The sequence below is a fragment of the Pinus tabuliformis genome, chromosome 6, assembly GCF_031772625.1.
Source record: "Pinus tabuliformis cultivar Carrire ecotype Pingquan chromosome 6, CPIR1, whole genome shotgun sequence".
Taxonomy (NCBI): domain Eukaryota; kingdom Viridiplantae; phylum Streptophyta; class Pinopsida; order Pinales; family Pinaceae; genus Pinus; species Pinus tabuliformis.
The window spans coordinates 826,682,821-826,698,021 of NC_142292.1; the positions used below are offsets into that span (position 1 = coordinate 826,682,821).

A 15,201-nucleotide genomic window follows, 5' to 3' on the forward strand; every position below is an offset into this window, starting at 1 on the left:
TTCGAAGTGCATATGCTGTTCATCCAACGATATATAACTATCATATATCCCGTAGTGTACGTCAACTTAGCTGAAAAGACTCTTGCACTATATTGATAGCATACACGCCCCTTGGACATGACAGCTTAGAAAAAAGGATTCTTGCGTTTGATAGTGCACTATATAGTATACCATGTTAATGCGAGGGAGTTTTTCCAAATTTCTCCCACCAAGAACAAAGAGAAGAAATAACTACTTCCATAGAGTTGCCCCGTCCTCTACAAGATTCCCTCATTAGCAAAATAATCCACCTGCTTCACTTTATGGCGGCTCGAAGGAATACGCTAAAAAGTTCAAAGATCTCCCTGCCCAGTCAATTTCTATTATGTCACAGTAGAAACAGAAACCACATGTAGGCCAAACTAGAAAAACTCACAACAGGGATCCTCATGCAATTATTTTATTTATGGGAAAAAGAAAAAATCTTGTGCATACCAGGACCCCAATGAAAAGGCGGCCACTGCCAATAATAAATAAAGAAAAGTTGTTATATTTAATCCTAGACCCTAGCGAGTCTAAATATGACTAAAGCTTTTAGGATGCAGAACTATCTGCTTGAAGGTGTCACTCGGCAATATTGACCCTGGCTTCAGAAGGCCCCCTAAATAGACAAAACTAGTAAAAAATGTCTACTAGAAGGTTCAAGAAAGGGACCAACTCACTTTTGTCTGGGTAATTTCTCAGATAGTAAACATAATATACTTCATTTTTTCCTTCAATGAAGAGCAGAATGCTCAATAGTCCTGTGCCATTTCCCCAGAGACTTCCACAGCTGTTTCCTCAGCAGCAGCTTCCTCAGAGGTCACCTTAGCAATCATGGCCTCCTCACTCCGCAGCAGCAGTTTCCTCAGAGGTCACCTCAGCAATTATGGCTGCCTCAGTTGTCTCCTGCACAGTAGTTTCCACAGTAGATTCCCTACCAATTTCTGGAAATGGAATGGATGCACAGCACTGATAGTACCCATTTTCATCGTACGAAAATCTCTGAGACAAATGAGCTTCAGAAATCACATATTCACCCCAATCTTTGTGACCATAACGCTCTAATATGGGCCGAGCATCAAAGGGAACATTCCTCTTGTTTCTTTGGAACTTTTTCCTGAAAATGTTTCCGTTGTTACGTAAGAGGAACAAAATGAAAGTAAATCGCTTGTAGAAAGGCCTCACAGATGCCACGAATATATAATAATGAATCTTCAAATACAGACATAAACTTAAAGATCAGCGTTTCTTGAAGGTAGAACATACTCAAGAGCTGACAAAAGCTAGACAATCTTACATTTTTCTATGACTGGTATTCATCACCGTTGCATGTAACTGCATTTCCAGATAATAAGAACATCAGCTCTATCATGTCACAGATATCCATCATATTAAGTTTTCACCTCGAGACAAAAGTGTCCTCAAGTGCGATAATAAGCAAACAATAATCTGCACTGATACTACAGAATTAAATGACAAAGGTTCCAACTTATGCTAACGCACATAGCAAAACAGAACATCTGCAACAATATGGTAAATGGGTAAGAGTCAAGGGGAAGGTTGTAGAAAACTTTTAAGATGCAGTTTTGGAATTGAATGTTTCGAAATTTAGCTTGAAATTCAATTGCAAAAAGGTTAAGAAGATAGGGTATTAATATCATAGATAAATTGCACAGAAGAAAAGACGAAAACAATATAAAAATTTGGTGACTCTAGATTTAGATAGTTTTAACACTTCTTGTTTTGTTCCACAAAAGAGCAGAAATTACCCAAAAATATTTGTCGATGTCTGTTTGTTGATATACATGCGATCCTAATTTTTTGGATGCTCCATATATTGGTTACCCAGCTGAACTTGCTTTCTGCATACGTCATTTGCAACTGAAGGTCTAGTTTCACATCAGACATGCAGAATTAATGTTGATCGTGTGTCATGGCATATGTACCAGACTTCTCCAACACTCTTGGAATTATTACCAACAAACCCATCTTAAAACATACGTTATATTTGATTAACCTCCCTCTACATTTCAGGTATTACTTGTAAAACCTCCAGACAATAATACTCATATTTAGAGTATTATGCTACTGCAGAAGCCTCTTTCTGAGAGCACAGAGACTCTGTATAACCATTTAGTTGTTGAATAATACATCTTACCACTTGTTTCATTCCACAAATAGACTAGAAAATACCCTAAAATGTTTGTCAATATCTGTTATTTGATTTACATGCAATCCCAATTTTCTAGATGCCCCATAATTAGTTAACCACCCAAACCTGCTTTCTACATAAGCGCTGTGCATCCGAAGGTTAATTTCACATCAGTTGCACACAATTACTGTTGATACCTTTTGAAAAATGTGTAACTAGGTTTGTCTTCATATATATGAAATGTGCTTTTAATTCTTGCACATTGTAAAATGAAAGAAAAATTATTATTGTTATTTTGGAGCATGGGTTTCATGCTCAAGGTCTTTTATTTTAAAGGTCAAACACCCATTTAGTGCTTCTAGGGTTTGTCCTGGGTCAAGAAATCATAAGAGTCATTGTCATAGGTTGAAGACCTCTTCAGGCACATTGTACCCTGTAAACAAAATTAATTTTGTATTTTCATGTATCAAGAAACCCTCCAAGACCAAGTCGGCCTGCCAACAAAGAAGTCGGCCTAATTTGAGGAACTTCATCCACCTTGGAAGCCTATATATAGAGGGAATTCGAACTCCTAGAGACACAATTCATTCTCTCATTAAGTGAGCAAAGAAGAAGAAGAAAGAGGCAAGGGAAGGAAGGAGGATGAAGATCAAGTGTTTGGGATATTTTCTCTCTCTCCTCACACGTGCGAAGGAAGGAAGCTAGGGCTTTTGCTGCTGGGTTAGGGTTTTGCTGCTGCAGAATCAAACTTGGAAGAAGTGCAAAAAGACGATCAAAGGAGGGCTCATTAGGTCATCCTCAAGCCCAAGAAGAGAAAGAAAGTCAAGTGAAAATCTGAAGAAGTCTTGGAAGACCGAAATAAGCTTACACTTGTGGAAGCAACTATTGCTGGGAGGGCCGAAAATTTCAGACCTGCAGTAGAGGCCAATAATCTGTTGTTGGGGGTTGAAGTTGTGTTGCTGGAAGAGATTTCATTGGGTTTGACTTGGATGAGGAAAGCATATCATCAAGAAGGTTGGACTTGGTCTTGGAAGGGTGTTAGTCTTGGTCTAGAGGTCTTGGAATTCATCAATTGAAGAATCTATAAGAAGAGAAGAGATTTGCGGGCTTTCCTCTCAAGTGGAGAGGTTTTGGCCCTGGTTTGCAGCGTATATCTTGTGTCCTTGTGTACTATTGTTCTTCTTGGTTTGGTAGTTGTTTGATGATAAGAACAAACATAATAGTAATAGAAGAAGCTAATAAGTAAGAAAAGGTAAAAAGACATCACAAACAGTTATCATAGAAAGAGAAATCATCCTATATACTACCTTATAGATTCTCAACATGATATCAGAGCTAAGGTTGGCTAAGGGCATAATGAAGATCTCTACTACAATAAAAGAAGTTCATAAAGAAGTGTTGAAGGTGGCAAGTCAACTCAAGAAGGGCATCAAAGAAGTATGGGATCTCCTATTTTCTTCTAAGAAGGAAGTGACCAAGACATCTACAAAGGATGAAGGACTATTCTCAGCACTCACTAGCACATTTCAAGATGAAAATATTTGGGTGATTGACAGTGGAGCATCAAGACATATGACTAGTCAACACAAGCAATTAAAGACATTATCAAAAGGAAAGTCCTCTTACTCTGTAGAGCTTGGTGACAATAAAAGCTACCCTATGAGAGGAATTGGATCAACTTCACTTGAGCTAGAGAATGGAGGAAACATTCATCTCAACAATATCTTATTTGTTCCAAGTTTGCACAAGAATTTACTTTCCATTTCATGTCTAGAAGACAAGGGTGATAGAGTTGTTTTCATTGATGGAAAAGTGGTAGTATGGGGTAAAAACTCAAGTATAGAAGTGCAAAACTGATTGAATTCGTGAGAGAAGACTTTACAAAGTGTTAACTCCCCTTGCTCAAGCTTTGGTTCGCATTGAAGTTAGCTCATGTGAACTTTGGCATAGAAGATTTGGTCATCTCCACTATAAAGTCTTACCAACCCTAAATTCAATAGTGAATGGAATCCCTGAACTAAAAGAAGATCATGAAGGAGTATGCAAGGGATGTGCATTGGGTAAGAACACCAAGAGATCATTTGGAAGCAGTGCTTCAAGGTCAAAAGAAATCTTGGATCTTATTCATTTTGATGTTTGTGGTCCTATGACTCCAAAGTCACTTGGAGGTCATCTATATTATGTCACATTCATAGATGACGATTCAAGGAAACTTGGGTTTACTTAATGAAATCCAAGGATGAAGTGTTTATCAAATTTCAAGAATTCAAAGCTGAAATAGAGAACCTTATAGAAAGGAGAATCAAGATATTAAGTTCTGGTAATGGAGGAGAAGACACATCCAAGGAAATTATAGCCTTTTGTGAGTTTGGGATTAAGAGGGAGATGATAGTCCCATATAATCCCAAGCAAAATGGAGTTGCAGAACGAAAGAATCAGTGCATTGAAGAAAGTGTAAAAGCTATTCTACAGGATCAAGATTTACCGAAATTTTTGTGGGGTGAAGCTATGAAGACAACTGTATACATACAAAATTGAAGTCCCCACAGGTCACTAGATAATGTAACTCCTAAAGAAGCATTCACTGGGAAGAAACCAAGCATGGATCATCTCTGAATCTTTGGTTGTCCCGTCTATATTCATATATCAAAGGACAAGAGAAAGAAGTTGGATCCATCAACCATTAAGGGAACATTTGTTGGCTACAGTAATTCTTCTAAGGCCTATAGGATCTACATAAAAGGACACCGAATAGAAGTCAATCGAGATGTGATATTTGACGAAAGTATTGCATTCAAGAAATCAAAGGATCTCCCTATGGACTCTGATGATGAAGAACTTCCAGTATTTGAAGAAGAAGTTACTAGGGAGGAAGAAGAATCAAATCATGAAGATGAAGGTCCCAGTGAACCTATACAACCTGTGGTAATCCCTGAGACTAGAAAGAGACCTAATTGGTTGAAATCTACTCTATTAGATGCAGAGGGTCATGGAGCAGCTAAAGGCACATTTAGAGAAAGCAAGAAGCCCAAAAGATATTCAGGGTATGTAACATATATGACAAAGTTAATAGAAGTAGAGCCATCCACTTTTGAGGAAGTTGTCAATCATCAAGAATGGAAAGATGCTATGAATGAAGAATACCAATCAATAATGAAGAATGGGGTATGGGAGATCGTACCTAGGCCTGAAGACAAGTCTGTGGTAACTTCCAAGTGGTTTTACAAGATTAAACATGCGGTAGATGGAAGTATTGACAAGTATAAGGCAAGATTTGTGGCTAGGGGCTTCTCTCAACAAGAAGGCATTGATTATGAAGAGGCATTTGCTCCAACAACAAGGTTCGCAACTATACGCTCACTGGTTTCTTTGGCAGCATCAATAGGATGGAATATACATCAAATGGATGTCAAGACTGCATTCTTGAATGGCACAATTGACGAATATGTCTATATAGAGCAACCCTTGGGATTTGAAGTTAAAGATAGAGAAGCATATGTTTAAAAATTGAGGAAGGCATTATATGGCCTTATGCAAGCAACAAGGGCTGGTATGCTAAGATGGATGCATACCTACAAAGATTGGGCTTCAAAAAGAGTTTTGTTGATCTGAATCTCTACATCAAGGTTGTGAAGGATGAACCCATAATCATTCTTCTATATGTGGATGATCTTCTCTTGACAGGTGTAGAAGGTCGAATCCAAGAATGCAAGAAGCAACTAGCAACAGAATTTGATATGAAGGATATTGGGTTGATGCACTACTATTTGGGACTAGAAGTCTGGCAAGGACTTGATGAGATCTAGCTAGGTAAGGGAAGTATCTGATCGAGATGTTGAATAGGTTTGACATGATGGATTGCAAACCAATGACAACCCCGATGATCACAATCTTGAGAAGACTAAGGAGTTCTGAATCGAGCCCTGTGGGTCCAAACCAAGTATAGACAATTGATTGGCTCACTTATGTACTTGGTGAATACTCAAACAAACATATCTTTTGCAGTAAATGTTCTCAGTCAGTTCCAAGTTGAGCTGAAGCATGACCATTGGATAACACCCAGGCACATTCTGAGATATTTACAAGGTACAATCCACTACTACTTGAACTATGAAAGGAGGAATGATGTCCACTTAGTTGGATATAAAGATTCTGATTGGGGAGGCAGTGAGCAGGATGGAAGGAGCACTATAGGACGATGTTTTAGTTTGGGATCCTCCATGGTCTCATGGATGAGCAGAAAGCAAGATTCAGTTGCTTTGAGTAGTGTTGTGGCTGAATAGATTGCAACCTGTGAAGTAAGCAAAGAAGTTGTTTGGTTGAGGAAGTTGCTATCTCACTTGTTTGAACAGTGATACATTGTGATAACACCAGTTGTATAAGATTGTCTGAAGACCCAGTGTTTTATGGAAAGACAAAGCATATAGACAACAAGTATCACTACATTCAAAAACTAGTATGGGATGGTGTGTTGCAGCTACAATATATCTCCACCAATGAGCAGGTAGCTGACATATTGACAAAATATCTTCCTAATAAGAAGCTTGTGTATTTGAGAGACAAGCTTGGTCTGGTTGATATATCCTCCCTAGTTGAGAGGGAGAGATAGACACATCATTCTTGTCTTCACTTGGTAAGGTAGAATGGAGGATTAGGTAAACATCTGGCATCCGATACTCTTTGAGGATGAGGTAGGGCATCCAAGATAAGAGTAGTCGAGGACTGATATTCTTTGAGGACTAGGTATCCAAGATAAGAATAGTCCATGAAGGACATAATCTGTGAACACCGAGTGGGGTATGTGCCTTGAGAGACAATGATGATGGTGTCTATAAATCATTGGTCTCGCCAGCATTATGCTCTGATCTTGCGGAGAGATAGAGTTGTTAGTCAAAACCTTGCTAAGTGACAATGTTGGTTGTTATGATGCTAAGTAGATGGGTTACCAATCTGACCCTTCTTATGAGATCTCTTCAAATTGAAAATGTTCGTGTACCATTTATGAATACCTCCCTAGTTAGGAGGGAGAGTTGAAAAATATGTAACTAGGTTCGGTCTTCATAAATATGAAATGTACTTTTGATTCTTGTATATTGTAAAATGAAAGAAAATTAATTATTGTTATTTTTGGAGCATGGGTTTTATTAGGGGAATTTTGAGGTCTAAAACAGGCCTCCTAAGAAAAATGTACAACCAAAATAAACTTTATAAGAACCAAAATATGATGATGTCAACCATGAGGTATGATTCACCATTTTTTGAGTAAAAAAGTAAAAAGATTAAAAAATAATAAAACTACTTTTTCAACTCGTATTTTTTACTTATCTCCCTAAGGTTTTACTCAAATTTCAAGCGGGAGTACTCGTCGGATGCAAAATTTAATTCCTCATCAAAGGAGTACCCATGTTGCATACTTTCGATGGACTCTGTTAAACGAAAAATGAGAAATACATGAAAAACGTGATTGCAATCACGTTCTTTCATGTATTTCTCATTTTTTGTGTAGCATGGTCCATTGAAAGTATGCAACATGGGTACTCCTTGGATGGAGAATAAAGTTCTGCATGCAAGGAGTGTTGCCTCTCGAAATTTGAGTAAACCCATAGGAAGGTAAGTTGAAAATATGAGTTGAAAAAATAGTTTTTTCTTTTTTTCCATCTAAAATTTGATGGTGTAATCTAATATTATTTTTTTATTTCCATTATTATTTTATAATTTCTTTAGGAGGCCCATTTTAGACCTCAAAACTACCCTAATGCACACTCAAGGTCTTTTATTTTAGAGGTCAAGCACCCATTGAGTGCTTCTAGGGTTTTTCCTAGGTCAAGAAGTCAAAATAGTCGTTGTCATAGTTTGAAGACTTCTTCGAGCACACTGTAACTTGTAAAATGAACTATTTTTGTATTTTAAAGTGTCAAGAAACCCTCCAAGACCAAGTCGACCTACTAGCAAAGAAGTCGGCCTAAATTGTGGAACTTTGTCCACCTTGGAAGCCTATATATAGGAGGGAACTAGACCTCCTAGAGACACAATTCATTCTCTCATTAAGTGAGCGAAGAAGAAGAAGAAAGAGGCAAGTGAAGGAAGGAGGAGGATGAAGATCAAGTGTTTGGGCTATTTTCTCTCTTTCTCCTCATGCATGCGAAGGAAGGAGGAGGATGAAGACCAAGTGTTTGGGCTATTTTCTCTCTCTCTCCTCACGCGTGCGAAGGAAGGAAGCTAGGGTTTCTGCTGCTGAGTTAGTGTTTTGTTGCTACAGGATCGAACTTGGAAGAAGTGCAAAAAGAAGATCAAAAGAGGGCTCATTAGGTCATTCTTAAGCCCTAGAAGAGAAAGAAAGTCAAGCGATGGTATGAAGAAGTCTTCGAAGGCCGAAATAAGCTCACACGTGTGGAAGCAAATGCTGCTGGGAGGGCCGAAAATATGTTGTTGGGGGTCAAAGTTGTGTTGCTAGGAGAGATTTGATTGGGTTTGACTTGGACAAGGAAAGCACATCATCAAGAAGGCTAGACTTGATCTTGGAAGGGTGTTAGTCATGGTCTAGAGGTCTTGGAATTCGTCAATTGAAGAATCTATAATAAGAGAAAAGATTTACGGGTTTTCCTCTCAAGTGGAGAGGTTTTGGCCCTGGCTTGCAACCTATATCCTGTGTCCTTGTGTACTATTGTTCTTCTTGTTTGGGTAGCTATTTGATAATAAGAACAAACATAATAATAAGAGAAGAAGCTACTAAGTACGAAAAGGTAAAAAGACATCCAAAGCAGTTATCATAGAAACAGAAATCATCTTATCTACTGCCCTATAGATTTCTCAATAATACCATGCCATAGTTCATATACCGAACTTCTACAACCCTCTAGAATTATTAGTACTACCAACAAGACCATCTTAAGGCATACATTAAATTTAATATCTTTCCCTCTCCTTTTTAGGTATATTTGTAAAACCTTCAGACAACATATTCATATTTATAGAATTATGCTACTGCTAAACACTCTTGTTGATTGCAAAAGGACGATATAGCAATTTAGTTGTTGAAAAACACATTGACTATCTGTTAGAGTGTAGAGTTTTTCCCTTGGAAGGAGTTTCCCTAGTGTATCATGATGTTAATGGTTTGATGTGTATTTCCTGTGTTGCAACTATTTTGTTTCTAATTTCTGCATATTCTTCTCTCATGGATTAGTGTAGGAAGTGCATTTGATATATCTACTTCCTTTCATTTGGTATCAGAACCTGATCACCTTGAATCCAAGGCAGAGCTGCAAGGGAGACCCCCCCCCCAACCTAGCACCCAATCCTGAAGCATGCTCTGAATGAAAGTACTAAGGGAGCAACCTAGGGCGCACGCTTCCCCTCACAACTACTGCCAAAGCACACTCCGAACAAAAGCAGTTAGGGAACGACCTAGGGAGGGCACCCCTGAATCGCTCTTGTTTGGGAGCGATTTTCGAGAGCATGCTCCCACAAAAAAAAAATCGATTCTTGGACACTCACAAAATATAAAATAAAATAAAATAAAAATTGCTCCCTCCCTAGTGCTTTCACAAGTAGGTTAATACTTCCTCTGCAAAAAGTTATTGGAGAACCTATAGCTTTATCCACAATGTTAAAAGAAACTGCCTCAATGAAAACTGGGCAAAAATCTTGGTTTATGTACACTACACTTGAGGTTGTCGACACATTATTATGCGCAGGCTCAATTTGATAGAGCATATCTCACTTGGGACAACAACCCGGAGGAGGATAATTTGGAGGATGGAGCCTTACATTTAGAAGAGTTGGAAGCAGATTTAATTTCTTTTCTTCATTAAAAAAATGCTCTACACTAATATTCAGCAGCAATACAAATCCCTCATATAAACCGAGGGTTGCCTTATAAATTTATAATATTTTACAAGGCAATTTCCTTTCGGGGGCACTGCCCCTGAACCCATGTTCGGGGAGGCTCAAAGGTTGTTGCCACCCCCCCGCCAGGCATTGGAATCCAAAGGTGACCGAAACAAGACCTTTGAATCAGGAAGATAATCAGGCTCCACACCCAACATGACAAGAATCAAAATGTTGTAACTTGTGGCCTTATGGTTGATGAAGCCTATAACTACCAGATGATTGATGCTATATGGTTTAATCCATGCTTTTATGCTTCTTATAACTAATTCATCATTCTACATGCTTTTGTTGACATATATGCACCAAAATATATAATAATATATATTACCGTTGACAGTGCTGGACCTGCCAACATGTCAAGGGATCTCCCCGATAAGAAGTCCCAACTAGACCTCAGACCGTTTGGTGTAGGAGTCCTAGTAGTAGGTCGTACGATATCGCCTTGACCGCGGTTGCGCGCAGAGGCAAGTAAGATACCCATGTTGGTAGCAAGGGTGTGACATGCGTAGCAAGCCAAGGAAGGTGTATGAATGGTTCTAACACGCTAAGAGTGAGGTGAGTGCGCCCCTTGGAAACCTGTGAAAGCACGTGGTTAAGAAGGGAACACACGAGCAAGGATGCATCACAAACTGGAAGGCAAGTAAGCTGACAATCCAAAGTGATGGTTAAACCAACAGCACATTTCAGTAAGATTCATACATACATATACAGAAAGAGTGTATACACACATGAGTAAGCAAACAGATACATACATCATTTAGACTAAACAAGATAGCTGAAATACAATACAACATATGCATGAAACGAGTTGGCTTTGTTATATTAAGAAGTGAAAGTTCCAGTCATACAATACAACCATGACCAAGCACTAGCTCCGACAACGGAACATTATAGTCACTGTTGCCTGCTCCTCCAAAGAGATATACTAGCTCTGCATAGTGGAGAAGCCAAGGCTCGTTACAATACTCTCCAAGCTTTCTCTAAGATACTCCTATCGAAAGCTTCGCTGACTGAAAGCCCCTATGTGACTGTTCATCTACCATCATGACTCTTCAACTATTCTATGACTGTTTCATTCAGCTATTGACACTTGATATTCCACTTGACAAGACGTTACATACAATCTACACATGTACCCATGTGAGACAAAATAAGCTTGAGCAAGCCATGCAAGACATCACTAAGACTTGGACAGTTGTGGTAAGACCAAATCTTCAACATCCTTGCGATGATCGACGATGGTGAACTGATGCCAAGCTTGGTCGTCCGTGATGGTGTCTATGCACTCAATGGTGACATCCTGCTGAAAATGAACTTTTGCCTCCATTGCATCTTGGTACACTGATATGGCTCCTCTGTCCAACTTGTCTAATAACATGCACATCATCGTCTTGAGTGCAGCTGGACCAACAACATATTGATGCATAGTGTCTGTGTTGATCTCCAAGTGTGTGTTGGTGACCATGCGCATCAACTTGTCGAAATACATGTTCAGCTCCAATCGGACTTGCTTCTTGTCTTTGCCTCGGTGAGTGTGCCGAATGGGTGGGATCGCATGCATGCGCATAATGACATCCATGTTCTTGAATAACCTTGCATGTGATTGATAGCACTGCTCACCCTGTCTGCTCCATGCCAGCTGTTGGATGGGTCCATAACCTGTATGGGCGTAGTTTCATCAGTCTGTGCATGTTGCGCCTCTTGCTGTACTTGTTCTCGCTGCAACTTCTTCTCTTGTCGGTGCAGCTCTTGTTCTTCTTTGAGTTGCTGCTTCAACACCTACAACTCCTCTGTTTCTCTCCCTACCTTCGCACAATCCTCTCGTCGCGTCGTTGCCTCATAGCCTCATTCTCCAAAGCTGCTTTCATCACAAGTGGATGTGCTTGAACTTGCAACTTTGTTCCGCCTCTGCGTTATCAATAACCCTCCTCTTGCATTTGTCGCATGTAGGTGTGCTACCTTCTGTTGTTGCTGATAGTGCTACTCATTGTGATGTTGCTGCTATTTCATCTTGATATTCTTGTCCATGAACAACTTGATGTCTTCATAGATAGGCAAGTTCATAGACACTTGATTGACTATCCCCAGTTGTGCTCTGAACAGTGTCTTTGACTCTGCTCTCCTAGAAGCCATTATACCTGTGCTGCTGAGAGGCAGACGAACACCTATGATACATGGAGACATGGCAACACTCATGATAAGCAATCTATCAGTCGAAAATCAAAACCAACTGGAGCACTGACATGCAACATACCTGTGTGACTGTCTGTGAAGATTACGCAATTTTCACCGGGAGGTTGGGAGATTAACTGCCAAAATTGCGCAAGGCACAGTCCAAGGTTGTGGGGAGGCTGACTGACTGTTGGAACTGCGCAATGCACAGTCCAACCTGGCCTGCTGAGGATTGAAACTGTGAAATGCGCAATTTCAGTTAGCAGTGACATGCAAACCAACAAACTGCATTACGCAATTTCTGGGGCCAACAAAGCACTGCCTCCCAGAATTGGGCAATGCAAAACTGGAGGTCAGTGTTGGGCCAGATTTGCGCAGTTTTTGGAGGGAAGGCAGAGCCTTCACTTCCAGAAAAACGCAATGCTAGTCGGGCAAGGCAAAGTCCGGGCCAAGACAGCCTAGACCTGCAGACGGGCGACTGAAAACATGAGAAGTCTGAATGCATGGTGATACTAAGTGTAAACAAGAGCGAATGACCATGCATGCAAACAGTAAGTGCAGGATTCAGAAAAAAGGAAAGCATGCATGTGTGTGAAGTGAGTCGCCGCAACGGCGACCGTCGATGCAAAACAATGTCATGCATGCGACAGCAGTGAGATGCGAACGAAAACTGAAATGGTGCTTCTACAAGCTAACATAAATTGAAACGACAACAAGCGCTCACTAAAATCAAGCAGACAACACTCACACAAGACAAAATACAAAAAGTGATAGAAGCACAGCGCTATGCAAAGCGAGCTTACCTTGAAACAATGGATCTGAATGTGCCGACGACTCATAGATGCGATGTGGGATGTCAGAGTTGCAAGATCGATGTGAGAAATGAGCTCTGCAGCGTCCAGTTCATAAGTTTTGATAAAATCAAGGTTATGACGCAATTGCCACAAATCTAGGAAAAACAACACTTGGCGGGAGGTCTCTAAAATGAGCATTGCATGTAACCTCCAGTTGCTAGAAATAGATCCCTAAATCTAGGGATGCCTTTGCTTGCTGCCTTGGGAAACGCAGTCCACGCATGCAAATCAGTTTTGCTCGGTCCCGGAGGGAGCCAATCAACCTGAAGGTACATGCATCGGTCTGCGAGCCTAGGATGAAAATTTGGACAGTTCTTGCGTTGAGCTGGGCTAGATGTCCCAGAGGGATTGCGCAATTTCTGGGGTCAGCAGGTGACTGCCTCCCAGAATTGCGCAATTTCTGGGATGAGCAACAGTGTTGGGTCGAATTGAGCAGTTTTTTGGAGGAAGACTGCCTGACTGCTCTGTGCAATTCTGGAGCCCAGTAGGCTGCCAGGCTGATTTGCGCAATTTCTGGAGGGAAGGCTGGTTCCCCTCCAAAATTGCGCAATTTTCTGAGGGAAACCTGACAGACTGATTTGCGCAATTCTTGAGCTCAGCAAGCTAGCCAGCTAATTTGCGCAATTTCTGAAGGGAAGGTTGGTTCCCCTCCAGAATTGCGCAATTTTCTAGGGGAGCTGCTTGGCCAACACATGGTCTAAGTCCGAAAGACAGCCTGTGAGGGGAGTGAAGCAAACTGACATGCACAGGTTGACAAGACATTGAGAAACAACTAAAGCCTATATGCTTGACGGTGCAAGACATGCTGCTGAGGATGGTTGGTAGGGAGGCTCCAAAACGAAGCTAAGGAAAAATTTTGGAGGGTGTTTGTAGCCACTACAACACTTGGCCACACACTGGTAGAACTCTAGCTCTCTAAATGGATCTTGTTATTGAAAAGAAAGTCTAACACCTCCGGAAGTATTGTTCAGTTCTCTGTTCGTCTTGGTTTCCAGAATTGCTTGATTGTAAGATGTAGCATCTGCCAAGCTCTTGGTTGGTCGACACACATTCCAAGCTAAGCCAACACAGTTGCTTCGATTGGGGATAAGGGGTATATTGGTGCACAAGCTTTATGGTCATCAGAGTTTTAGTTTTAACTTTTATCTCTGGTGTTGCTCTGCTGCCAGCAAGCCTACACAGTACCCCGGTAGAGTCACGCAGGAACACAAGCATCACTCCGCTGCCAGCGAACCTGATCAGTACCTCGACAGAGTTACTTGCATCACCTCTCTACGCAAGAAGCCTTTCCCTTCTTTCGCCTTATTCATTTTTCACTTTTTCTAAAAATTTTCATTTTTTGTAACTGTGCATAATACTTATTCATTTTAGAGGCGGAAGAGGGATCCCGACTTATTGAGAGCAAGAGAGGTTGTTCCTTCAGAGAAGTTGTTTATATATACCTCTGACGTGCTTATTAAGGTTTTCCCCCTCACCTTACTCTACTTGACTAAGCTGACAAGGATTAACCCAAAAACAACCGACTAGAGTAGGTGACACTAGTTAGCACGCAAGCATTGTGTTTTCACCGAGCTTCACTGTGAAAAACAAGTATTTTCCATTGATGTATCATGGACTGAAGATAACAAGTTCTTCATACAGAGGCAAGATGACAGATAACCAAGTATTGATAACTACACAAGTCCTCTTGAACTTCACCCAGCTCATTTCAAGAGTCGCGCGCAGTCTCATGCGAAACTAACCTACGGATGTAAACAAGCAACAAACAACAAGACAAAGCAAAAGCAGAAGTACATGCATAAGCAAAGTGAGTGAGCAAACAAGCAATCACACAAACAAACATGCAAAGCGAGTAAGCAAACATGCATACAAGCAAACACTACTCCTACTCCTAAGCTAACGGGGCATGGGTCTGCTCACGTGAAGTGATACTTCCAATGCAGCCACCGGCACATTGGTCGACCCATGTTGGTGAAGGCATATTTCGCGAACAATATAGTTGTGTGAACCAGCGAACATGAAATATATAACAATGAAGACAAACACACTCCAAGTTTAAAAGCATCCACAGAACATAAGTGAGTGAAAGCGCATGACATGCACTCTGTG

At 40.5% G+C, this 15,201-nt stretch overlaps 1 protein-coding gene across 4 annotated transcripts in view; it reads right to left on the reverse strand.

Moving 5' to 3' along the window:
- Positions 1-402: 402 nt before the first annotated feature.
- Positions 403-15,201, reverse strand: part of LOC149261385 (uncharacterized) — a 291,611-nt gene continuing 276,812 nt past the window's right edge. For all 4 annotated transcript variants that reach the window (XM_089422115.1, XM_089422123.1, XM_089422117.1 and 1 more), the window contains 2 exons: positions 1,319-1,356; positions 403-1,138 (listed from right to left, as the gene is read on the reverse strand). In XM_089422115.1, coding sequence (XP_089278241.1) covers positions 865-1,138; positions 1,319-1,356 — 312 coding nt within the window. In that variant the 3' untranslated portion in view covers positions 403-864. The remainder of the gene's footprint in view (positions 1,139-1,318; positions 1,357-15,201) is intronic.